The sequence below is a fragment of the Crinia signifera genome, chromosome 3 (genome assembly GCF_055691185.1).
Source record: "Crinia signifera chromosome 3, ASM5569118v1, whole genome shotgun sequence".
In the NCBI taxonomy this organism is placed as follows: domain Eukaryota; kingdom Metazoa; phylum Chordata; class Amphibia; order Anura; family Myobatrachidae; genus Crinia; species Crinia signifera.
This window is the reverse complement of record NC_139219.1, coordinates 339790896-339816036: the sequence shown is the minus strand read 5'-3', so window position 1 is coordinate 339816036 and position 25141 is coordinate 339790896. Positions and strand designations below refer to the sequence as shown.

General features: G+C 53.2%; 1 protein-coding gene across 3 annotated transcripts in view; it reads right to left on the bottom strand.

Annotated features, from left to right (window-relative positions):
- LOC146064933 (uridine-cytidine kinase-like 1) overlaps positions 1 to 21325 on the bottom strand; it is a 69980-nt gene extending 48655 nt beyond the window's left edge. Inside the window, exons 1-8 of one of the 3 annotated variants that reach the window (XM_083178974.1) lie at positions 21176 to 21280; positions 17954 to 18063; positions 16412 to 16611; positions 15504 to 15610; positions 3505 to 3675; positions 2997 to 3068; positions 1027 to 1216; positions 881 to 942 (exon numbers count right to left, since the gene is read on the bottom strand). In XM_083178974.1, coding sequence (XP_083035100.1) covers positions 881 to 942; positions 1027 to 1216; positions 2997 to 3068; positions 3505 to 3675; positions 15504 to 15610; positions 16412 to 16611; positions 17954 to 17982 — 831 coding nt within the window. In that variant the 5' untranslated portion in view covers positions 17983 to 18063; positions 21176 to 21280. Of the gene's footprint in view, positions 1 to 880; positions 943 to 1026; positions 1217 to 2996; positions 3069 to 3504; positions 3676 to 15503; positions 15611 to 16411; positions 16612 to 17776; positions 17889 to 17953; positions 18064 to 21175 lie in introns of those variants that run through there. The other 2 variants (XM_083178972.1, XM_083178973.1) reach the window with 2 other exon arrangements.
- Between the last annotated feature and the right edge of the window lie 3816 nt (positions 21326 to 25141).

Here is a 25141-nt window from a genome sequence, read left to right as displayed (position 1 = left end):
TAGCGCCTGTCATTCTTCAGGGGCTGGCGGTAGATTCGCCAGAGACAAGTCCCCGCCGGAAGGGGATGCGTACGCACCAGATGCACGTGCATCCCCTTCAACATGAGCTCCCCCCCCCTGAGTCCCCACCGCCTCCCAACACCGTCAATTAGGGCTACATCTGTTACTGCCATAGTATGTACCTCAGGTGCCCCTGCCCTGGTAGACTGGTAACATCATCATCGTCGTCCTCATCCTCGGTAGTATCATCGTCCTCCAACCCTGGAACCGATGGGGAGGAGGATATGGGGAGCTGGTGTTTAGTAACGTGACTAGCAGCCGGCAGTAATTTTGCATTGCTACCATAGTCTGCGCCAAGGTTTGTACCATCATAGTTAAGGTATCCACCCATGGCGGAGGGGCTACACAATGGGCGGCATAACCACATAGGAAGCTGGAGGAGATCTACTAAAGTGCCAGGTGCTAGACAACGGGCGCCACCTCTCCCGCAAGTACCCCTTTTGACCCAGGTCGTGGGGGGTTTTGGTGCCAGGAAGGGTCATGGTGCTGCTGCGCTGTAGTCGCTAGTGAAAAATAAAGTTTCAGTGAAAAAAAAAAGATAAAAAAGCTTGTGGAATTGCCTGAGGCAAAAATGGTGCACCAGCATCCGAGCATGGAGGCGGGGTTCTAGGGGAGAGAGGCAGTGCCTCATGGGAAATCTTGAAAGCTTTGCTGATTGGTGGCCATGAAACCCGAAGCAGAAATCATCTTAATCCTCATACAGGTAGCATGAAGAAGGCATGAGTGTTATTGCTGAAGGATACCTGTAGGGGTCACTGTGGTCTATAACATCGGCCTGGGGACTGGCTATATTACTACCACAGCACATTGGTCCCCTTACCTTCTCCAACTGGCTGTGCACATGCTGCACTATCAGGTCCAGGGCCACAAAGTTCTCCCCTCCTATAGAGAACACACAGAAGAGGTAAATAATAAGCCCCTGCTGCCAGAGGAAGGCACCGCATGGTCACAGCGCTGTGAACTTACCTCTGGGCACCACAATGTCCGCCAGCTGCACCGTGGGCTCTATGTACTGCTCAAACGACGGCTTCACAAACTTATTGTACTGCTTTATCACCCCGACAATATCCCGGCCTCGCTCAGTGATGTCTCGCTTCAGTCTGCGCACCAGACGAATGTCAGAGTCGGTGTCCACAAACACCTTCATGTCCAGTAGCTGTTGAAGGAGACAGGGAGCCGTAAGAGGTAGGCGTGGGGAGGGGACAGGGAGCGGTAAGAGGTAGGCGCGGGGAGGGGACAGGAAGCGGTAAGAGGAAGGCGCGGGGAGGGGACAGGGAGCGGTAAGAGGAAGGCGCGGGGAGGGGACAGGGAGCGGTAAGAGGAAGGCGCGGGGAGGGGACAGGGAGCGGTAAGAGGAAGGCGCGGGGAGGGGACAGGGAGCGGTAAGAGGAAGGCGCGGGGAGGGGACAGGGAGCGGTAAGAGGAAGGCGCGGGGAGGGGACCGGGAGCGGTAAGAGGAAGGCGCGGGGATGGGACAGGGAGCGGTAAGAGGAAGGAGCGGGGAGGGGACAGGGAGCGGTAAGAGGAAGGCGCGGGGAGGGGACAGGGAGCGGTAAGAGGAAGGCGCGGGGAGGGGACAGGGAGCGGTAAGAGGTAGGTTCAGGGAGGGGACAGGGAGCGGTAAGAGGTAGATGAGGGGAGGGGACAGGGAGCGGTAAGAGGTAGGTGCGGGGAGGGGACAGGGAGCGGTAAGAGGTAGGCCCGGGGAGAGGTAAGAGGAAGGAGCGGGGAGGGGACAGGGAGCGGTAAGAGGAAGGCGCGGGGAGGGGACAGGGAGCGGTAAGAGGTAGGTTCAGGGAGGGGACAGGGAGCGGTAAGAGGTAGATGAGGGGAGGGGACAGGGAGCGGTAAGAGGTAGGTGCGGGGAGGGGACAGGGAGCGGTAAGAGGTAGGCCCGGGGAGAGGTAAGAGGAAGGAGCGGGGAGGGGACAGGGAGCGGTAAGAGGTAGGTGCGGGGAGGGGACAGGGAGAGGTAAGAGGTAGGCCCAGGGAGAGGTAAGAGGAAGGGGAGGGGACAGGGAGCGGTAAGAGGTAGGTTCAGGGAGGGGACAGGGAGCGGTAAGAGGTAGATGAGGGGAGGGGACAGGGAGCGGTAAGAGGTAGGTGCGGGGAGGGGACAGGGAGCGGTAAGAGGTAGGCCCGGGGAGAGGTAAGAGGAAGGAGCGGGGAGGGGACAGGGAGCGGTAAGAGGTAGGTGCGGGGAGGGGACAGGGAGAGGTAAGAGCTAGGCCCAGGGAGAGGTAAGAGGAAGGGGAGGGGACAGGGAGCGGTAGGAGGAAGGAGCGGGGAGGGGACAGAGAGCGGTAAGAGGAAGGAGCGGGGAGGGGACAGGGAGTGGTAAGAGGTAGGTGCGGGGAGGGGACAGGGAGAGGTAAGAGGTAGGCCCAGGGAGAGGTAAGAGGAAGGGGAGGGGACAGGGAGCGGTAAGAGGAAGGAGCGGGGAGGGGACAGGGAGTGGTAAGAGGTAGGTGCAGGCAGGGGACAGGGAGAGGTAAGAGGTAGGCCCTGGGAGAGGTAAGAGGAAGGCGCCGGGAGGGGACAGGGAGCGGTAAGAGGAAGGCGCGTGGAGGGTACAGGGAGCGGTAAAAGGAAGGCGCCGGGAGGGGACAGGAAGCAGTAAGAGGCAGGAGCGGGGTGGGGACAGGGAGGGGTAAGAGGAAGGCACAGGGAGGGGACAGGGAGGGGTAAGAGGTAGGCGCGGGGAGGGGACAGGGAGCGGTAAGAGGAAGGCACAGGGAGGGGACAGGAAGCGGTAAGAGGAAGACGCGGGGAGGGGACAGGAAGCGGTAAGAGGCAGGAGCGGGGAGGGGACAGGGAGGGGTAAGAGGAAGGCGCGGGGAGGGGGCAGGGAGCGGTGAGAGGTAGGTGCAGGGAGGGGACAGGGAGCGGTAAGAGGTAGGTGTGGGGAGGTAAGGGGTAGGTGGGTGATCAGGTACCTTAAGAAGCTCTTTGTTGGCGAATGATAGAATCCCTTCGAATATCACCACATTGGCACCATATACAGTTTTCTGCGAGGAGACAGCAGACGTCATACAACACATCATAGAGTGTAACCTACACAACCAGGCTGGCACCAAGCAGCAGAGGTACAGTAGCTGGGCTTCTGGGGTGTGGCCAGTGACCAGGCATTGTGGTGCTGTCAATGGGGAGAATACATGTGCAGGGCGCTGTGTGAGCTGGTATCCCAGACCAGGGCACAGGGATATCTGCAGAGGTAGCCGGGCTTTTGGGGTGTGGCCAGTGACCGGGCATTGTGGTGCTATCAGTGGGGAGAATACAGGCAGTGACAAGGGCATTGTCACTGCTCAGGACTATATGAAACAGAACCACTTGGTCTCGGCCTGTCCTCATTGTAAGCCGCTCTGCAGTGTGATCCCTGAACCCCAGCATACCCAGGTCACCCGGTATCCTCACAAGACTATTACTCTTTACCCTGGCACTCACCCATTCCTTCCTTCGGCTGTGTGTGGTAAAGTCATACACTGGCACTTTGACACTTTTCCCCTTCTTCAGTTTGCGCAACACAGTGACCAGCAGATCAAAATCAAACGCATCGGGGTGATCAAAGTTGTACTCGTTCCTGGCCGCCAACTCCTGCTGCTCCTTACTGAGGACCTGGGGAGACGTATAGAGCAGATCAGTACATAGCGCTACAACATAGAGGCTCCGCAGCCAGCATCAGTCCATCAGTACAAAATAGTGCGACACAGCTATAATCAGTATATGGGCAATGCCAAAGTAACGGATGTACCTCTCAGGTGCAATGTTTGTGGTAAACATCTGGATTGCTACAAATTTAAAATGCACATAAAGAAGCAAATGTTACCACAATTGTATCTACCACTGGTGAATAAAAATATGAGTGTGAACAAGCCTCACCATTGTTGTCTGCTATAAATCAATTCATTGTTTAAATGTAACGGATGTAACCAGGATATGACATTACAATTTCTGAAATAAAATACGTCTGAAGTCTCTGAAACTACAACAAATATTTATTCTAAACTTTTTAACAATAAAGCGTAAACCACACTGATTGTTTTAGTAACATTTTCAGGAAAAGAGGATTTTTGTAAGAACTTATCGATCAAACCCCTTTCTCTGAGTCCAGTCCGGTGACACAGCTCCACGATGGGATGTAGAAGGGTCCGCAGGAGCCAGGCACCTATGCTTCAATTCTTTGGGAGCAGGCTCCTCCCTTCTGCATCCCACAATGCATCAGTTCAACTTCAACAGCACACTAGGATACATAACTCAGTACAATGCCTGAACATCTTATATGCAAACTCATAGAACATGGGTCTTCAAACTGCGGCCCTCCAGATGTTGTGAAACTACAAATCCCAGCATGCCTTGCCACACTCTTGCTATAAGGGAGTGTTAAAACTGTGGCAAGGCATGCTGGGATTTGTAGTTTCACAACATCTGGAGGGCCACAGTTTGAAGACCCATGTCATAGAACCATAACATGACACACATGCACGGCACGACTTACTGAGCGTAGGGGAGGGATCGCTGTCACCAGGATGGACTCAGAGAAAGGGGTTCGAACGGTAAGTTCTTACAAAAATCCCCTTTTCTCTTTCGTCCAGTCCGGTGACACAGCTTACGATGGGACGTTCACGAGCCGGTCCTTTGGGAGGGTACGCTCAGACTGCCAGTTCTCATCACTGCCCGTCCAAATGAAGCGTCCTCCGACGTGAACTCATGAAACCTGTAGAATTTGGTAAAGGTGTGAACAGAGAACCAGGTGGCAGCCCCGCTGTAGCCCCATGAGGAAGCTACTAACCCGGTGGTATGGGCATTTATCCATGACGGAACAGGCCTACCCGCTTTACAGTAGGCAAAGGCAATAGTTGGCCTCAACCAACGAGCGATGGTCTGCTTTGAAGCCGGCCACCCAATCTTATGTACATCGTTCCACACCAAAATCAAATCAGATTTGCAAATGTCCTTTACCCTATCCACGTAAATTCACAAGGCGCGAACCATGTCCAATTTCTTTAATTTGTCACTATTTCTTACCCCATCAGGGGGGAAAACACCGGAAGAACTATGTCCTGGTTTAAATGAAATGAATACCATGTATTGAACTGTGGCGCTCTTTATTTGTACTCTATTTTTGTTATTTATTCAATGTTATGCCAAGTTTTGTCTCCCTGTATTGTTCCTTTGTATGGTGCTGTGAAAAAAGTGGCGCCTTATAAATAAATTATTAATAATAATAATAATAAGACACTACCTTAGGTAGAAGATAGAATTCCTTTATTCATCTCACAATGGAGAAATATCAATCGTTACAGCACGGTTCAAGTACAGATAAGAGTAATAGCATAACAATAAGAACACACATAATAAGATAAGATCCAAACTATATAACTCAAGAATCTAAGAACGGTTCGATACTTACAGTAGGTACTGTTCGAAGCACAGCCCTATCATCATGAAAAATCAAAAATGGTGACTTGCAGGACAAGGCTCCCAACTCTGACACACGCCTAGCCGAGGCAATTGCCAACAAAAAAAAGTTCGTTTCCAAGAAACATATTTGAGATCAGCTGATCTTAATGGTTCAAAAGGAGGATTTTGCAATACAGATAGAACTAGAGACAAATCCCAAGGTGCTACAGGCTGTCTGGAAGGAGGTTTAAGTCTGGTTACACCCTGTAAGAAGGTCTGAACCTCAGACCTTTTCTGAAATAAAATTGACAATGCAGATAACTGCACCTTTAAAGACTGTAGACTAAGTCCGGCGGAAAAACCATCCTGCAAGAATTCCAAAAGTCTCGAAACCTTGAACCGAGACGTGTGCACTCTCTGACGTTCACAACACCTGATGTAGATCTTCCAGACCCAATGGTAATTGGCTGCTGACACAGGCTTATGAGCCCTGAGCATGGTCTGTATGACCGCATCTGAAAACCCCTTCTTTTTTAATAAGGAGGTTTCATAAGCCACGCCGTCAAATTGAGACGAGCTAAGTCCAGGTGTAGAAACAGTCCTTGTTTTAGCAAATCCGGTCGAAGAGGCAGACGCCAAGTGTCTGTACCACGACCTCCCGGGCCAATCTGGTGCAATCAGTATAGCTTGCACCCCCTGGCCCTTCAGTACCCTCGGGATCATTGGAAACGGGGGGAATATGTAAATCAGGTTGAAACACCAAGGAATCGTCATGGCATCCACTGCCCAAGCTGACGGGTCCCTTGACCGGGAGCAAAACCTTGGTACCTGACAGTTGTTCCTTGAGGCCATCATGTCAATCTCTGGAAGACCCCAGCGGTCCACAATCTCCTGGAAGACTTCCTGATGAAGTGCCCATTCTCCCTCCAGCAGATCCTCCCTGCTGGAAATCCGCTTCCACATTCCGGATCCCCGGAATTAACACAGCTGACAATACAGGAATATTGATTTCCGCCCAGGTGAAAATTCGCAATGTTTCCTTCATTGCCACCTCGCTGTGAGTTCCACCCTGGTGATTCAGGTAAGCCACTGTTGTGGCATTGTAGGACTGTACTCGTAGCGGTGATCCTTTCAGAAATTCTTCTGCTTGACACAAGGCATTCCAGACTGCCCGAAGTTCCAGAATATTGATCGTTGAAGGACGACCTTGGGTTGAGGTAGAAACACCCTGTGAAGGTGTTTGACCAAAATCATCCCAAGAAATTGCAGACTCTGCGTGGGTGTCAAATAAGACTTGGGGAGATTTAGCACCCAGCCCTGATCTCGTAAGAATTGTGTCGCTATGCTCAGATGTTCCTGAAGCTTCTCTGCTGACTCCACCTTGAATAAAAGGTCGTCCAGATAAGGAATAATTACTATTCCTTTCAGTCTGAGGGCTGCAGCCATGACCGCCATCACTTTTGTGAATACCCTCGGAGCAGTTACCCGACCAAACAGCAGAGCTTGGAACTGCCAATGGTTCTCTCCTATTGCAAATCGGGGTACTTATGTAGTATCTGGGCGTCCGATTTAGAAATCGGATCGCATCGCAGGCGACCAAATCGTATGCGATGCGATGGTCAAGATTTTTTCCATAGGATTCAATGTTAAAATGGTCTGAGTCCATTTTAACATAGAATTCAATGGGAAAAAGGGGTCCTTTTCCTTTCCCCACTATCCAAGTGGGCATGGAGTTGGATATAAACCTGTGGCGAGCCCGAAGCGTGGCGAGCATAGCGTGCCCCGCGAGGGGACACAGAATACTTTTTAAGAAATATGCGTCCCCTAGCCACGCTTCGGGCTCGGTGGCTCGCTGCGCTCGCCACACTATATAAAATCATCTCTATGCCCACTTGGATAGTGGGGAAATGAACAGGACCTTCTTAACATTGAATCCTATGCAAAATCGCATCGAATCGCATCGCATCTGATTGTATGCCTTAAGGTAAGGCATACAATCACAAAATCGGACGCCCAGATACTACATACTTCCTTTCCTCCTGAGGCACCGGGACCACTACTCCTTTCTCTTTGAGTGACAAGGCTGCTCCCAGAAGGGCGGACCTCTGAGATGCGGTCCGTGGTAAAGGAGTAGGCAGAAATCTCCTTGGAGGGACACCCCTGAGATTTATCCGGTAACCTTCGGAATCAATGGAATAAACCCAAGGACCCCCCCCCCCCACTCTGAGCCCAGAACAGGGAGCCTCCACCGCGTCATGCAGAGGACATATCCTCACCTTTTGCTGTATGTTTCTTTGTAAAAGCCCCAAACCGTGATTTGGGGATCTTTCCTCTACTGGCCTGGAATCTACAACGCCCCGCCTGTCCTCTGTTAGACGCTCCGCCACGGAAGGACGAGCGAAAGGACGAGCGAAAGGATGAGCGAAAGGACGAGCGGAAGGACGAGTGAAAGGACGAGCGAAAGGACGAGCGAAAGGACGAGCGAAAGAACGAGCGAAAGGACGAGCGAAAGGACGAGCGGAAGGACGAGCGGAAGGACGAGCGGAAGAACGGCTGAAAAACTCCAAAATTAGATCCAGTAGATTTAGCTGCAGTTGGGAGAAATGTTCTCTTCCCACCCGTAGCCTGTTTTATAACGGCTTCCAGTTCTGTCCCAAATAGTAACCTGCCCTTAACAGCAAAGTTTTAAGGGCCCTCTTTGATTCGCTATCAGCCTCCCATGCCTTTAGCCAAAGTGCTCTTCTAGCTGTAACTGGAGGTAGCGGAAACCCTAGACGCCATCTTAGCGCCTTCCTCACCGGCCTCACACATAATCTGCAGCACATCTCAACTTGTCAGCCAGTATAAAAGCTTCTGAGTCATGGTGGAGCTGACCGCTCAGAGCCTCCGCCCACTTGCTCATTGCTTTAGCCACCCAAGCAGAAGCAATAATGGGACGTAGTGTGAAACCCACGCCGTCAAACACAGCCTTAGGACAACCTTCTACCTTTTTGTCCACTAAAGGCTGAACCCCCTTGCACTGGCAATGCTGTGGACTTAGATAATCTGGCCACAGATGCATCTACCAATGGAACCTTTTCCCATAACTTTATATGTTCCTCCGGCATGGGGTACATATTAGCATACTTCTTAGACATTAATAGCCTCTTGTCAGGTGTTTTTCCTGCTTCACCCAGCAAAGAAACCATCCCTTCATCAGAAGGAAAACCAACAGGGTCCCTGCTACTCTTGAATACACAGTGCGCAGGGGCTTTACCTACCAGGAATCGAAGCTTCAGATTCATCCCGGTCCCAACCCAAATCCTCCTCACATACACCGTCATCATCAGAATCCACATTCAACAGAGGCGGCGTAGAAATAGGCTGTCTCAGCACAATATCCTCAGAGGATTTGGTAAACTGCTCCATCAGGGCAGTCATCTTATGAACCCCCTGAGCAGTGTCCTGCATAGCTTGCAACAAAATGGGGTCCCCCTGAGCCGGGGTAACCGACCCCCCAGAAGTCTGAGAAGAAGGGATATGGCCAGGAGACCCTAACAACCGTGCCTATTTAAAGCCTCTGTTAAGGCATTCATAGACCTGCCTAACGCCACAGCCCAGGCTGGTTCAGCTAGCTCAGACCTCAGGGCCTGCGACTAGGGAAGCCAATCCCGGGGCATTTTTTCGATCCTGGGATTCGGGATTGAAAAATGCTCAATCCCGGGATTCCCGGGATTGGCTTCCCTAATTTGAAAAAAAAAACGCCCCGGCCACCCTGCACATTCACAGAACTTACATTTGCGGGTGCTGGGTGAGCGTGCAGATATTGCTGGGAGCCGGGTGGGCTGCACGTATGTCCGCTGGGCGGGTGGGCAGCTTCAGCTGGGCAGCTTCAGCTGGGCGGGTGGGCAGCTTCAGCTGGGTGGCTGGGTAGCTGTTCGGGTGGTCGCGTAGCTTGGCGGGTGGGCGGGCGTGTGCTGATAAGCCGGGTTGCTGGGAGTGTGGGCGGCTCCGCTGTGTGGCCTGCGCAGCGTGACAGCTGACCTCATCACGCTGCGCAGGCCGCACGCCGGGTATGGGAGAAGCGGGTGCTCAGACGCTGCCCGGCATTAGACTGCACATGTGCAGTCTAATCCCGAAATTGGAATCTCCAATCCCGGGATTGAAATCCCGGCATTTTGGAGGCCAAATCCCGGGATCCCTCCGATCCCGGGATTGGCCACCCTACCTGCGACCCACTGGGGACAGTCACATGAAGGGCACAAATCCCCTGTTCACATGTAAATTTAGCATCACATTTATTACAGTAAATAAACATGTCCAGCGCTCCCTCCTCCATTGCAGCAGAAGTGCCCCCTTCAGTCATGCTAATAAACAAAATGCAAAATGTCAGGCACCGCACAGAGCAATGCGAAGAAAAAGAACCAATGGGCGCCTTCTGTACACTACAACAATACACAAATCACAAAAGCATAAAACAATATCTTGCATGCATGCAAAGAACAAAAATGTATAAGTTGTTGGACTGATGTTTAGAGTCCTGCAATTTGTAGGTTTTTTTTACTCCCAAATGGCACAGATGGGGTATGGGCAATGGTGGGTGAAATCCCGAGTTGAATTAGAAGTGGGCAAGCGGATCTCCTACTCACTCCCCAGAAGTAAATGTCTGGTGGTGCTTGGTAGCACCGTCTCCCACAAGCTCACTGTGCGTATTGAGCAAATCGTTCCGCAGTGTCAGCTGTACAGCTCCAGCAGCGGTCAGCACACCGATTGTAAGCTGAAGTACACAGGCTCCTTCGCTGGTAACTCCTTACCGGAGTGCGCGTGTACTCAGCTGTAGTATGGAGCGGTAGTGATCCAGTCCTCCGTGCGTGCGGAGGCTACGGGGAGATGTTCCGTGCCGGCTGTATCTGTCTGTCGAGTTCTCAAGGGGGAAAGATGTGCAGTTAATTGGCCGGTGGATGTTGCTGGTCTGGTGCCGTTGATGTTCCCCTCAGATCCCCCGCACAGAGCAATGTATCAGTATACTTATCTTGTGCTGTATTGTCTGCGAGGGAAGCGCTTTCCAGGAGAGGCTGAAGTCTGTGTAAATCCACTCTGTAAGCTCCGCAGCATAGGCAAAAGGCGCCCGGACTCCTGTAAAAGACATCAACTCCCTGGTGGGATGTCTGTCTTTAAGCCCGTCCAAGATGGCAGCCGCCATCACGGGGGTGTCTGTCCCCCAAGATCCCCTTCTGTAAGGAGCCGGTTAGGACACCCCTGGGCCCAGGAACACCTCTTTTGATGAGAGGTGAAGCGCTGTGCAGAGGGAATACAAAGTTTCCCTCTGCGCACAGAGAGCTGACAGGACGCGAAGCCTCTGCTGCGCTCTCAGTGTGTAGAAACTTTAGTGAAGTAACAACTGGAAAACCTGCTCTAAGCTAGTACATTAATAAAATAATAAAAACCTAACTAGCTATAAAAAATCCAAAGAAAGTACTGCAGCTCCAGCGCATAGCACCCACTCCTGTGGGCACCTAAAACTAACTGATGCATTGTGGGATGCAGAGGGGAGGAGCCTGCTCCCAAAAGAATTGAAGCATAGGTGCCTGGCTCCTGGAGGACCCTCCTACATCCCATCGTGAGCTGTGTCACCGGACTGGACGAAAGAGAAAGTTTTTCTTATTACCTTGACAATATTGAAAGGAATGAATGTGTAACGGATGTATCCAGAAAATCATCACGGATGTAACCATCAAATACATTAATCAGGAAATGAAAAAAGGCCCCTTGTATTACCTGGTACAGGGTCATTTACCTTTCTAACAATGTTTGCGGGTGGGTTCCACATCCATAACCACCCACCTCTGGCTGGGTGCATCACCCGCACACAGAACTCTCCATTCTCATTTATAACAGTGACAGTCCCACAAAATAGTGGACATGGGTCATAAAATGAAAACAAAGTTGGGATATTCTATATATGAATTTCCCAGTGCATCAGTCATAGTCTATGGTAACAGTGTGTCACATGACCTGCTGCCATTTTGTCTTATTTCAGTAATGGCTACCAGGCAGACCCTGATTGTGACCACTGATTATCTCTTGTTGTTTTCTGAAAGCAAAGGGTTATTGTAGTACAGAACACAAGCAGAGGACAGGTCAGACATTATATGTTGATAATTAGTATTTCATGTGGTTTTATGTTAGTGAAAGAGTTACAGGTATAGAGGGGCACAGGCTGGTGATCAGGTGGAGGAGGTATAGAGGAGCACAGGCTGGGGATCAGGCAGCGTAGGTATAGGAGGGCACAGGCTGGTGATCAGGAGGTCTAGGGGGGCACAGGCTGGGGATCAGGCAGCGTAGGTATAGGAGGGCACAGGCTGGTGATCAGGAGGTCTAGGGGGGGCACAGGCTGGTGATCAGGAGGTCTAGGGGGGCACAGGCTGGTGATCAGGAGGTCTAGGGGGGCACAGGCTGGTGATCAGGAGGTATAGGGGGGCACAGGCTGGTGATCAGGAGGTATAGGGGGGCACAGGCTGGTGATCAGGAGGTATAGGGGGGCACAGGCTGGTGATCAGGAGGTATAGGGGGGCACAGGCTGGTGATCAGGGGGTATAGGGGGGCACAGGCTGGTGATCAGGGGGTATAGGGGGGCACAGGCTGGTGATCAGGAGGTATAGGGGGCACAGGCTGGTGATCAGGAGGTATAGGGGGGCACAGGCTGGTGATCAGGAGGTATAGGGGGGCACAGGCTGGTGATCAGGAGGTATAGGGGGGCACAGGCTGGTGATCAGGAGGTATAGGGGGGCACAGGCTGGTGATCAGGAGGTATAGGGGGGCACAGGCTGGTGATCAGGAGGTATAGGGGGGCACAGGCTGGTGATCAGGAGGTATAGGGGGGCACAGGCTGGTGATCAGGAGGTATAGGGGGGCACAGGCTGGTGATCAGGAGGTATAGGGGGGCACAGGCTGGTGATCAGGAGGTATAGGGGGGCACAGGCTGGTGATCAGGAGGTATAGGGGGGCACAGGCTGGTGATCAGGAGGTATAGGGGGGCACAGGCTGGTGATCAGGAGGTATAGGGGGGCACAGGCTGGTGATCAGGAGGTATAGGGGGGCACAGGCTGGTGATCAGGAGGTATAGGGGGGCACAGGCTGGTGATCAGGAGGTATAGGGGGGCACAGGCTGGTGATCAGGAGGTATAGGGGGGCACAGGCTGGTGATCAGGAGGTATAGGGGGGCACAGGCTGGTGATCAGGAGGTATAGGGGGGCACAGGCTGGTGATCAGGAGGTATAGGGGGGCACAGGCTGGTGATCAGGAGGTATAGGGGGGCACAGGCTGGTGATCAGGAGGTATAGGGGGGCACAGGCTGGTGATCAGGAGGTATAGGGGGGCACAGGCTGGTGATCAGGAGGTATAGGGGGGCACAGGCTGGTGATCAGGAGGTATAGGGGGGCACAGGCTGGTGATCAGGAGGTATAGGGGGGCACAGGCTGGTGATCAGGAGGTATAGGGGGGCACAGGCTGGTGATCAGGAGGTATAGGGGGGCACAGGCTGGTGATCAGGAGGTATATGGGGGCACAGGCTGGTGATCAGGAGGTATAGGGGGGCACAGGCTGGTGATCAAGAGGTATAGGGGGGCACAGGCTGGTGATCAGGAGGTATAGGGGGGCACAGGCTGGTGATCAGGAGGTATAGGGGGGCACAGGCTGGTGATCAGGAGGTATAGGGGGGCACAGGCTGGTGATCAGGAGGTATAGGGGGGCACAGGCTGGTGATCAGGAGGTATAGGGGGCACAGGCTGGTGATCAGGAGGTATAGGGGGGCTCAGGCTGGTGATCAGGAGGTATAGGGGGGCACAGGCTGGTGATCAGGAGGTATAGGGGGGCACAGGCTGGTGATCAGGAGGTATAGGGGGGCACAGGCTGGTGATCAGGAGGTATAGGGGGGCACAGGCTGGTGATCAGGAGGTATAGGGGGGCTCAGGCTGGTGATCAGGAGGTATAGGGGGGCACAGGCTGGTGATCAGGAGGTATAAGGGGGCACAGGCTGGTGATCAGGAGGTATAGGGGGGCACAGGCTGGTGATTAGGTGGAGGAGGTATAGGGGGGCACAGGCTGCTGATCCGGAGGTATAAGGGGCACAGGCTGCTGATCAGGAGGTATAGGGGGGCACAGGCTGGTGATCAGGAAGGTATATGGGGGCACAGGCTGGTGATCAGGAGGTATAGGGGGCACAGGCTGGTGATCAGGAGGTATAGGGGGGCACAGGCTGGTGATCAGGAGGTATAGGGGGGCACAGGCTGGTGATCAGGAGGTATAGGGGGGGCACAGGCTGGTGATCAGGAGGTATATGGGGGCATAGGCTGGTGATCAGAAGGTATATGGGGGCACAGGCTGGTGATCAGGAGGTATATGGGGCACAGGCTGGTGATCAGGAGGTATATGGGGGCACAGGCTGGTGATCAGGAGGTATATGGGGGCACAGGCTGGTGATCAGGAGGTATAGGGGGGCACAGGCTGGTGATCAGGAGGTATAGGGGGCACAGGCTGGTGATCAGGCGGAGGAGGTATAGGGGGGCACAGGCTGGGGATCAGGAGGTATAGGGGGGGCACAGGCTGGGGATCAGGAGGTATAGGGGGGCACAGGCTGGTGATCAGGAGGTATATGGGGGCACAGGCTGGTGATCAGGAGGTATATGGGGGCACAGACTGGTGATCAGGAGGTATATGGGGGCACAGGCTGGTGATCAGGAGGTATAGGGGGCACAGGCTGGTGATCAGGAGGTATAGGGGGCACAGGCTGGTGATCAGGCGGAGGAGGTATAGGGGGGCACAGGCTGGTGATCAGGAGGTATAGGGGGCACAGGCTGGTGATCAGGAGGTATATGGGGCATAGGCTGGTGATCAGGAGGTATATGGGGGCACAGGCTGGTGATCAGAAGGTATATGGGGGCACAGGCTGGTGATCAGAAGGTATATGGGGGCACAGGCTGGTGATCAGGAGGTATATGGGGGCACAGGCTGGTGATCAGGAGGTATATGGGGGCACAGGCTGGTGATCAGGAGGTATATGGGGGCACAGGCTGGTGATCAGGAGGTATATGGGGGCACAGGCTGGTGATCAGGAGGTATATGGGGGCACAGGCTGGTGATCAGGAGGTATATGGGGGCACAGGCTGGTGATCAGGAGGTATATGGGGGCACAGGCTGGTGATCAGGAGGTATATGGGGGCACAGGAGGTATAGGGGGCACAGGCTGGTGATCAGGAGGTATATGGGGGCACAGGCTGGTGATCAGGAGGTATATGGGGGCATAGGCTGGTGATCAGGAGGTATATGGGGGCTCAGGCTGGTGATCAGGAGGTATAGGGGGGCACAGGCTGGTGATCAGGAGGTATAGGGGGCACAGGCTGGTGAACAGGAGGTATAGGGGGCACAGGCTGGTGATCAGGAGGTATATGGGGGCACAGGCTGGTGATCAGGAGGTATATGGGGGCACAGGCTGGTGATCAGGAGGTATATGGGGGCACAGGTGGTGATCAGGAGGTATAGGGGGGCATAGGCTGGTGATCAGGAGGTATAGGGGGGCACAGGCTGGTGATCAGGAGGTATATGGGGGCATAGGCTGGTGATCAGGCGGAGGAGGTATAGGGGGGCACAGGCTGGGGATCAGGAGGTATAGGGGGGCACAGGCTGGGGATCAGGAGGTATAGGGGGGCACAGGCTGGGGATCAGGAGGTATAGGGGGCACAGGCTGGGGATCAGGAGGTATAGGGGGGCACAGGCTGGTGATCAGGAGGTATAGGGGGGCACAGGCTGGGGATCAGGAGGTATAGGGGGGAACAGGCTGGTGATCAGGAGGTATAGGGGGGCACAAGCTGGTGATCAGGAGGTATAGGGGGGCACAGGTTGGGGATCAGGAGGTATAGGGGGGCACAGGCTGGTGATCAGGAGGTATAGGGGGGCACAGGCTGGGGATCAGGAGGTATAAGGGGCACAGGCTGGTGATCAGGAGGTATAGGGGGGCACAGGCTGGTGATCAGGAGGAATATGGGGGCACAGTATCACACACATACCTTATAGAAGCAGTCCATGGACAGGAGGACGACCCACGGCACATCCAGAGCTTCAATAATTTTATTTGCAACAGTGGTCTTCCCGGAAGCACTGCCGCCACATAGACCTAACACAGGGGTACACGGGGCGTTACACATGGTCTAATACAGGGGTACACGGGGCGTTACACATGGTCTAATACAGGGGTACGCCGGGCGTTAAACATGGTCTAATACAGGGGTACGCCGGGCGTTACACATGGCCTAATACAGGGGTAAACCGGGTGGCAGGACAGAAGATGCAGGGTGTTATACATAGTCGAATACAGGGGCACAGTGTGCAATGGGAGGGACAACAAAGGGGGCGGGGCGTGCACAGGACAACACAGGGGGGGGGGGCGTGCACAGGACAACACAGGGGGGGGGGCGTGCACAGGACAACACAGGGGGGCGGGGCGTGCACAGGACAACACAGGGGGGCGGGGCGTGCACAGGACAACACAGGGGGGCGGGGCGTGCACAGGACAACACAGGGGGGCGGGGCGTGCACAGGACAACACAGGGGGGCGGGGCGTGCACAGGACAACACAGGGGGGCGGGGCGTGCACAGGACAACACAGGGGGGCGGGGCGTGCACAGGACAACACAGGGGGGCGGGGCGTGCACAGGACAACACAGGGGGGCGGGGCGTGCACAGGACAACACAGGGGGGCGGGGCGTGCACAGGACAACACAGGGGGGCGGGGCGTGCACAGGACAACACAGGGAGCGGGGCGTGCACAGGACAACACAGGGGGGCGGGGCGTGCACAGGACAACACAGGGGGCGGGGCGTGCACAGGACAACACAGGGGGGCGGGGCGTGCACAGGACAACACAGGGGGGCGGGGCGTGCACAGGACAACACAGGGGGCGGGGTGTTACTCTCACCTATGACGAAAGCCTCCTTAAATGGCGTGCCGGACTCATTGTACCAGGGCGGGCGACCAGCCGTATAGATGGTTCTGTTGCTTGTTCGCAGTAATGGCGGCTCGGTCTTGCTCTGACTGGTGGTTCGCTTACGGGGTGACAGAGATGGAGTGAGGGGCAGGCGGGTGAGCAGAGTATCCAGGGAATCATCCCCACTGTCACTAGTGAGAGAAAGACATTTGTATTGGTGCTCCGTACACAACGCTATTACTGCATCACCTTATCGTACACCGCAATTACTGCACCACCCCATCATACACCGCTATTACTGCACCACCCCATCATACACCGCTATTACTGCACCACCCCATCGTACACACCGCTATTCCTGCACCACCCCATCATACACCGCTATTCCTGCACCACCTCATCATACACCGCTATTCCTGCACCACCCCATCATACACCGCTATTCCTGCACCACCTCATCATACACCGCTATTCCTGCACCACCCCATCATACACCGCTATTACTGCACCACCTTATCGTACACAACGCTATTACCGCACCACCCCATCATACACCGCTTTACTGCACCACCCCATCATACACCGCTTTACTGCACCGCCCCATCACACCGCTATTACTGCACCACCTTATCGTACACACCGCTATTCCTGCACCACCTCATCATACACCGCTTTACTGCACCAACCCATCATACACCGCAATTACAGCACCACTCCATCGTACACTCCTATTACTGCACCACCCCATCATACACCGTTATTCCTGCACCACCCCATCATACACCGTTATTCCTGCACCACCCCATCATACACTGCTTTACTGCACCACCCCATCATACACTGCTTTACTGCACCACCCCATCATACACCGCTTTACTGCACCATCTCATCATACACCGCTATTCCTGCACCACCCCATCATACACTGCTTTACTGCACCACCCCATCATACACTGCTTTACTGCACCACCCCATCATACACCGCTTTACTGCACCATCTCATCATACACCGCTATTACTGCACCACCCCATCGTACACTGCTTTACTGCACCGCCCCATCGTACACACCGCTATTCCAGCTCCACCCCATCGTACACACCGCTATTCCTGCTCCACCCCATCGTACACATCGCTATTCCTGCACCGTCCCATCGTACACACCGCTATTCCTGCACCGTCCCATCGTACACACCGCTATTCCTGCACCGTCCCATCGTACACACCGCTATTCCTGCACCGTCCCATCGTACACACCGCTATTCCTGCACCGTCCCATCGTACACATCGCTATTCCTGCACCGTCCCATCGTACACCGCTATTACCCCTCTACCCGCTATACCTGAGCACTCTGTACCTGCGTATAGGGAAGAAGCTGGAGCGAGCAGATATCACTGCTCCAAAGTAACACTCAGTCCCTGAGGGGTCCATGTTGGAGTGAGGGAGGCTCACACACACACACACACACACCTCCCCCACCAGACAGTGTGCCAAATATAGGGAGACCCTGTCTGCAGCTAAGAGATAATAATACTCGGCCTGGGGAAGCCTTATCCGTAACATCTGGCCAGCTGGCGTGAGTCAGTGTCAACACCAAAAGGTCACTATTTGTCCCCATTGTCATATGTTACCATGCGTGTCCACCTAGAAATTGGACCAAAATCAGCATGGATGAATAATTAGAGAGGGGGGGGGACACTATACTGACAGGAGGAGGGGGGACACTATACTGACAGGAGGAGGGGGGGACACTATACTGACAGGAGGAGGGGGGGACACTATACTGACAGGAGGAGGGGGGGACACTATACTGACAGGAGGAGGGGGGGACACTATACTGACAGGAGGAGGGGGGGACACTATACTGACAGGAGGAGGGGGGGACACTATACTGACAGGAGGAGGGGGGGACACTATACTGACAGGAAGGGGGGGACACTATACTGACAGGAAGGGGGGGACACTATACTGACAGGAAGGGGGGGACACTATACTGACAGGAAGGGGGGGGGACACTATACTGACAGGAAGGGGGGGGGACACTATACTGACAGGAGGAGGGGGGACACTATACTGACAGGAGGGAGGGAGAGGGGGGGACACTATACTGACAGGAGGAGGGGGGGACACTATACTGACAGGAGGGAGGGAGAGGGGGGACACTATACTGACAGGAGTAGGGGGGGACACTATACTGACAGGAGGAGGGGGGCGGACACTATACTGACAGGAGGAGGGGGACGGACACTATACTGACAGGAGGAGAGGGGGGACACTATACTGACAGGAGGGAGGGAGAGGGGGGACACTATACTGACAGGAAGAGAGGGGGGACACTATACTGACAGGAGGAGAGGGGGGACACTATACTGACAGGAGGAGAGGGGGGACACTATACTGACAGGAGGAGAGGGGGGACACTATACTGACAGGAGGAGAGGGGGGACACTATACTGACAGGAGGAGGGGGGGACACTATACTGACAGGAGGAGAGGGGGGACACTATACTGACAGGAGGAGAGGGGGGACACTATACTGACAGGAGGAGAGGGGGGGACACTATACTGACAGGAGGAGAGGGGGGGACACTATACTGACAGGAGGAGAGGGGGGGACACTATACTGACAGGAGGAGAGGGGGGGACACTATACTGACAGGAGGAGAGGGGGGGACACTATACTGACAGGAGGAGAGGGGGGGACACTATACTGACAGGAGGAGAGGGGGGGACACTATACTGACAGGAGGAGAGGGGGGACACTATACTGACAGGAGGAGAGGGGGGACACTATACTGACAGGAGGAGAGGGGGGACACTATACTGACAGGAGGAGAGGGGGGACACTATACTGACAGGAGGAGAGGGGGGACACTATACTGACAGGAGGAGAGGGGGGACACTATACTGACAGGAGGAGAGGGGGGACACTATACTGACAGGAGGAGAGGGGGGACACTATACTGACAGGAGGAGAGGGGGGACACTATACTGACAGGAGGAGAGGGGGGACACTATACTGACAGGAGGAGAGGGGGGACACTATACTGACAGGAGGAGAGGGGGGACACTATACTGACAGGAGGAGAGGGGGGACACTATACTGACAGGAGGAGAGGGGGGACACTATACTGACAGGAGGAGAGGGGGGACACTATACTGACAGGAGGAGAGGGGGGACACTATACTGACAGGAGGAGAGGGGGGACACTATACTGACAGGAGGAGAGGGGGGGGACACTATACTGACAGGAGGAGAGGGGGGGGACACTATACTGACAGGAGGAGAGGGGGGGACACTATACTGACAGGAGGAGAGGGGGGGACACTATACTGACAGGAGGAGAGGGGAGGACACTATACTGACAGGAGGAGAGGGGGGGACACTATACTGACAGGAGGAGAGGGGAGGACACTATACTGACAGGAGGAGAGGGGGGGACACTATACTGACAGGAGGAGAGGGGGGGACACTATACTGACAGGAGGAGAGGGGGGGACACTATACTGACAGGAGGAGAGGGGGGGACACTATACTGACAGGAGGAGAGGGGGGACACTATACTGAAAGGAGGGAGGGAGAGGGGGGACACTATACTGACAGGAGGAGAGGGGGCACTACACTGACAGGAGAGGGGGGACACTATACTGACAGGAGGGGGACACTACACTGACAGGAGGGAGAGAGGGGGGACACTACATTGACAGGAGGGAGAGAGGGGGGGACACTACACTGACAGGAGGGAGAGAGGGGGGGGACACTACACTGACAGGAGGGAGAGAGGGGGGGACACTACACTGACAGGAGGGAGAGAGGGGGGACACTACACTGACAGGAGGGAGAGAGGGGGGACACTACACTGACAGGAGGGAGAGAGGGGGGACACTACACTGACAGGAGGGAGAGAGGGGGGACACTACACTGACAGGAGGGAGAGAGGGGGGACACTACACTGACAGGAGGGAGAGAGAGAGGGGGGGACACTACACTGACAGGAGGGAGAGAGAGAGGGGGGGACACTACACTGACAGGAGGGAGAGAGGGGGGACACTACACTGACAGGAGGGAGAGAGGGGGGACACTACACTGACAGGAGGGAGAGAGGGGGGACACTACACTGACAGGAGGGAGAGAGGGGGGGACACTACACTGACAGGAGAGAGGGGGGACACTACACTGACAGGAGGGAGAGAGGGGGGACACTACACTGACAGGAGGGAGAGAGGGGGGACACTACACTGACAGGAGGGAGAGAGGGGGGACACTACACTGACAGGAGGGAGAGGGGGGGGGAATACACTGACAGGAGGAGGGGGGGACACTACACTGACAGGAGGAGGGGGGGACACTACACTGACAGGAGGAGGGGGGACACCATACTGACAGGAGGAGGGGGGGACACTACACTGACAGGAGGGAGAGAGGGGGGACACTACACTGACAGGAGGGAGAGAGGGGGGGACACTATACTGACAGGAGGGAGAGAGGGGGGGACACTACACTGACAGGAGGGAGAGAGGGGGGGACACTACACTGACAGGAGGGAGAGAGGGGGGACACTACACTGACAGGAGGGAGAGAGGGGGGGACACTACACTGACAGGAGGGAGAGAGGGGGGACACTACACTGACAGGAGGGAGAGGGGGGGATACACTGACAGGAGGGAGAGGGGGGGGGAATACACTGACAGGAGGAGGGGGGGACACTACACTGACAGGAGAGGGGGGACTAGGAGGTCCCGGTGGAGGTGTTACCTGTGTGACCGAGCTCTCCCCGTGTCTCCCTCCATTACTCCGGAAGACTGGTCTCCGCAATCCCCCGTCTCCATGTCTATAGGAGCGCGGGAGGACCACACATCCCGGCGTGCACCGCGCCCGAGGACCACACATCCCGGCGTGCACCGCGCCCGAGGACCACACATCCCGGCGTGCACCGCGCCCGAGGACCACACATCCCGGCGTGCACCGCGCCCGAGGACCACACATCCCGGCGTGCACCGCGCCCCCAGTGTCAGCGTGTGTAGCCTGTACCGCGCTCATGTCAGTGCTGCCGCCAATGGTGAGCCGGAGAATTACACCTGAGCCAATAGCATCCACCTGTCCCTGGTGCTGGGCATTGTAGTGCTGCTCACAGCCGCCATACATCATGTTCTGAGGAACAACCATACCACTGGGGAGGTACAGGTGCCTCAGGGGGGAGGTACAGGACAGGTGCCTCAGGGGGGAGGTACAGGGCAGGTGCCTCAGGGGGGAGGTACAGGTGCCTCAGGGGGGAGGTACAGGACAGGTGCCTCAGGGGTGAGTTTCAGGACAGGTGCCTCAGGGAGGAGGTATTGGTATCTCGGGGGGGGGGGGGGGGGGGGGGGGTTACAGGTGCCTCAGGGGGGAGGTATTGGTACCTCAGGGGGGAGGTACAGGTGTCTCAGGGGTGAGTTACAGGACAGGTGCCTCAGGGGGGAGGTACAGGTGCCTCAGGGGTGAGTTACAGGACAGGTGCCTCAGGTGGAGGTACAGGTGCCTCAGGGTGAGTTACAGGACAGGTGCCTCAGGTGGAGGTACAGGTGCCTCAGGGTGAGTTACAGGACAGGTGCCTCGGGGGGGGGGGGGTACAGGTGCCTCAGGGGTGAGTTTATTTTCTGTATGACAACACACTATACTAGCAAGAATCAAACAATGTATCAATGCTGCCCACAACAATCAATAGGCACAATACCTGGGTGTGAAAGAACACTCCCACCCAATTGACAAGTCATGCATATTCATGAGCAGCATAGGTATTTAATTAGCTTCCAGGCACCCCACCAGGTTGGACCTGACGAAGCTCCTAAGCGAAGCGTGCGCAGACCACACACCTTCTGTGTGTGCCCTTATGTCGCCTTTCCCCATGAATGCATTATGATCTGTTTAGATAGGGCATACTGTATCAGTGGTACACAAGTCCCCGAGCCTATCTGGCCAGAGGCGCGGCACATGACGTCTGTGTGAGTGGCACACAGGACAATACGCTAATCAGGCAGGTGAAGGCAGGCCTGACCCTGCAGTGTACCCACTTCCTGAATGGCATGCTGGCGATTAGACTACAATCTGTGCCAAGTCCCGATTCACAGCGGTTCTGCAGCTGTCTCTGAAGCCGCACACCCTTCCGGAATATTCCACTACGGACGTAGCATAGCCTGTAACCAGTGTTGCAAGTAAGGGGGTACGGCGTGGTACGGAGTACCTGTAAGAAATATGTTGCAGGTCCGCAGCACCACTTACCCCTGATCCACTGTCATTTCTATTTTCATTTAAGTCTAAATATAATGCATCCGCAGCCCGCCCACCCAGCGTTATGATTGGTGCTGTATGCAGCTACCGGCTACTGCTGATTTAGCCTGTCACACTGACAGGCATCAGCAGCGCCGACAGCATGAAGAGCAGGTGCCACTATTGTAAGCACAAGCTGCCTGGCTCTCCCCCAAGCAAGAGCCAACCCATCCCCAGTCATTACATGTTTCTCATTCCCTGTCTCCTGTGTCCACGCCTCTATTGTCATTTAGTCACTCCTCTAGCTTTGTGTGACCACGCCCCCTGATGACACAGGACTATGCCCATTTTTGGTGGAGGCTATCAGTACCACCAAGAAAAAAAATTCTACTTGCACCACTGCCTGTAACATACCTCATTGTAGGACTACTCAGAGATTGTAGCCTGTACCAACCTGTATATACATCCTGGGGAAAGTGATATCTTCATAGGAAGTAGAGCAGGACAGAGCCATCTCTCTACGGGGTTAATAAATCACTAGCAAAATCAAGTTGACCTATGATGAACATTGTTTCCACTGATCAGTTACAATAGTGCTAATCCAGCCTTAAATAACGTAATTGTATGTGACATAAATGCACTTATTGTATGTGACATAACCGTACTTATTGTATGTGACATAAACGTACTGATTGTATGTGACATAACCGTACTTATTGTATGTGACATAAACGTACTGATTGTATGTGACATAACCGTACTTATTGTATGTGACATAAATGCACTTATTGTATGTGACATAAACGTACTTATTGTATGTGACATAACCGTACTTATTGTATGTGACATAAACGTACTTATTGTATGTGACCTAAACTTACTTATTGTATGTGACATAAACGTACTTATTGTATGTGACATAAATGCACTTATTGTATGTGACATAACCGTACTTATTGTATGTGACATAAATGTACTTATTGTATGTGACATAAATGCACTTATTGTATGTGACATAAACGTACTTATTGTATGTGACATAAACGTACTTATTGTATGTGACATAACCGTACTTATTGTATGTGACATAACCGTACTTATTGTATGTGACATAAATGCACTTATTGTATGTGACATAACCGTACTTATTGTATGTGACATTAACGTACTTATTGTATGTGACATAACCGTACTTATTGTATGTGACATAACCGTACTTATTGTATGTGACATAAACGTACTTATTGTATGTGACATAAACGTACTTATTGTATGTGACATAAACGTACTTATTGCATGTGACCTAAACGTACTTATTGCATGTGACATAAACGTACTTATTGCATGTGACATAAACGTACTTATTGTATGTGACATAAACGTACTTATTGTATGTGACATAACCGTACTTATTGTATGTGACATAACCTTACTTATTGTATGTGACATAACCGTACTTATTGTATGTGACATAAACCTACTTATTGCACGTGACATAACCGTACTTATTGTATGTGACATAACTGTAATTATTGTATGTGACATAAACGTACTTATTGTATGTGACATAAACGCACTTATTGTATGTGACATAAACGTACTTATTGTATGTGACATAAACGTACTTATTGTATGTGACATAAACGCACTTATTGTATGTGACATAACCGTACTTATTGTATGTGACATAAACGTACTTATTGTCTGTGACATTAACGTACTTATTGTATGTGACATAAACGTACTTATTGTCTGTGACATTAACGTACTTATTGTATGTGACATAAATGCACTTATTGTATGTGACATAAACGTACTTATTGTATGTGACATAACCGTACTTATTGTATGTGACATAAACGTACTTATTGTATGTGACATAACCGTACTTATTGTATGTGACATAAACGTACTTATTGTATGCTTATTGTATGTGACATAAACGTACTTATTGTATGTGACATAACCGTACTTATTGTATGTGACATAAATGCACTTATTGTATGTGACATAACCGTACTTATTGTATGTGACATAAATGCACTTATTGTATGTGACATAACCGTACTTATTGTATGTGACATTAACGTACTTATTGTATGTGACATAACCGTACTTATTGTATGTGACATAACCGTACTTATTGTATGTGACATAAACGCACTTATTGTATGTGACATAACCGTACTTATTGTATGTGACATAAATGTACTTATTGTATGTGACATAACCGTACTTATTGTACGTGACATAAACGCACTTATTGTACGTGACATAAACGCACTTATTGTACGTGACATAAACGTACTTATTGTACGTGACATAAACGTACTTATTGTACGTGACATAAACGTACTTATTGTACGTGACATAAACGTACTTATTGTACGTGACATTAATGTACTTATTGTACGTGACATAACCGTACTTATTGTATGTGACATAAACGTACTTATTGTACGTGACCAAAACGTA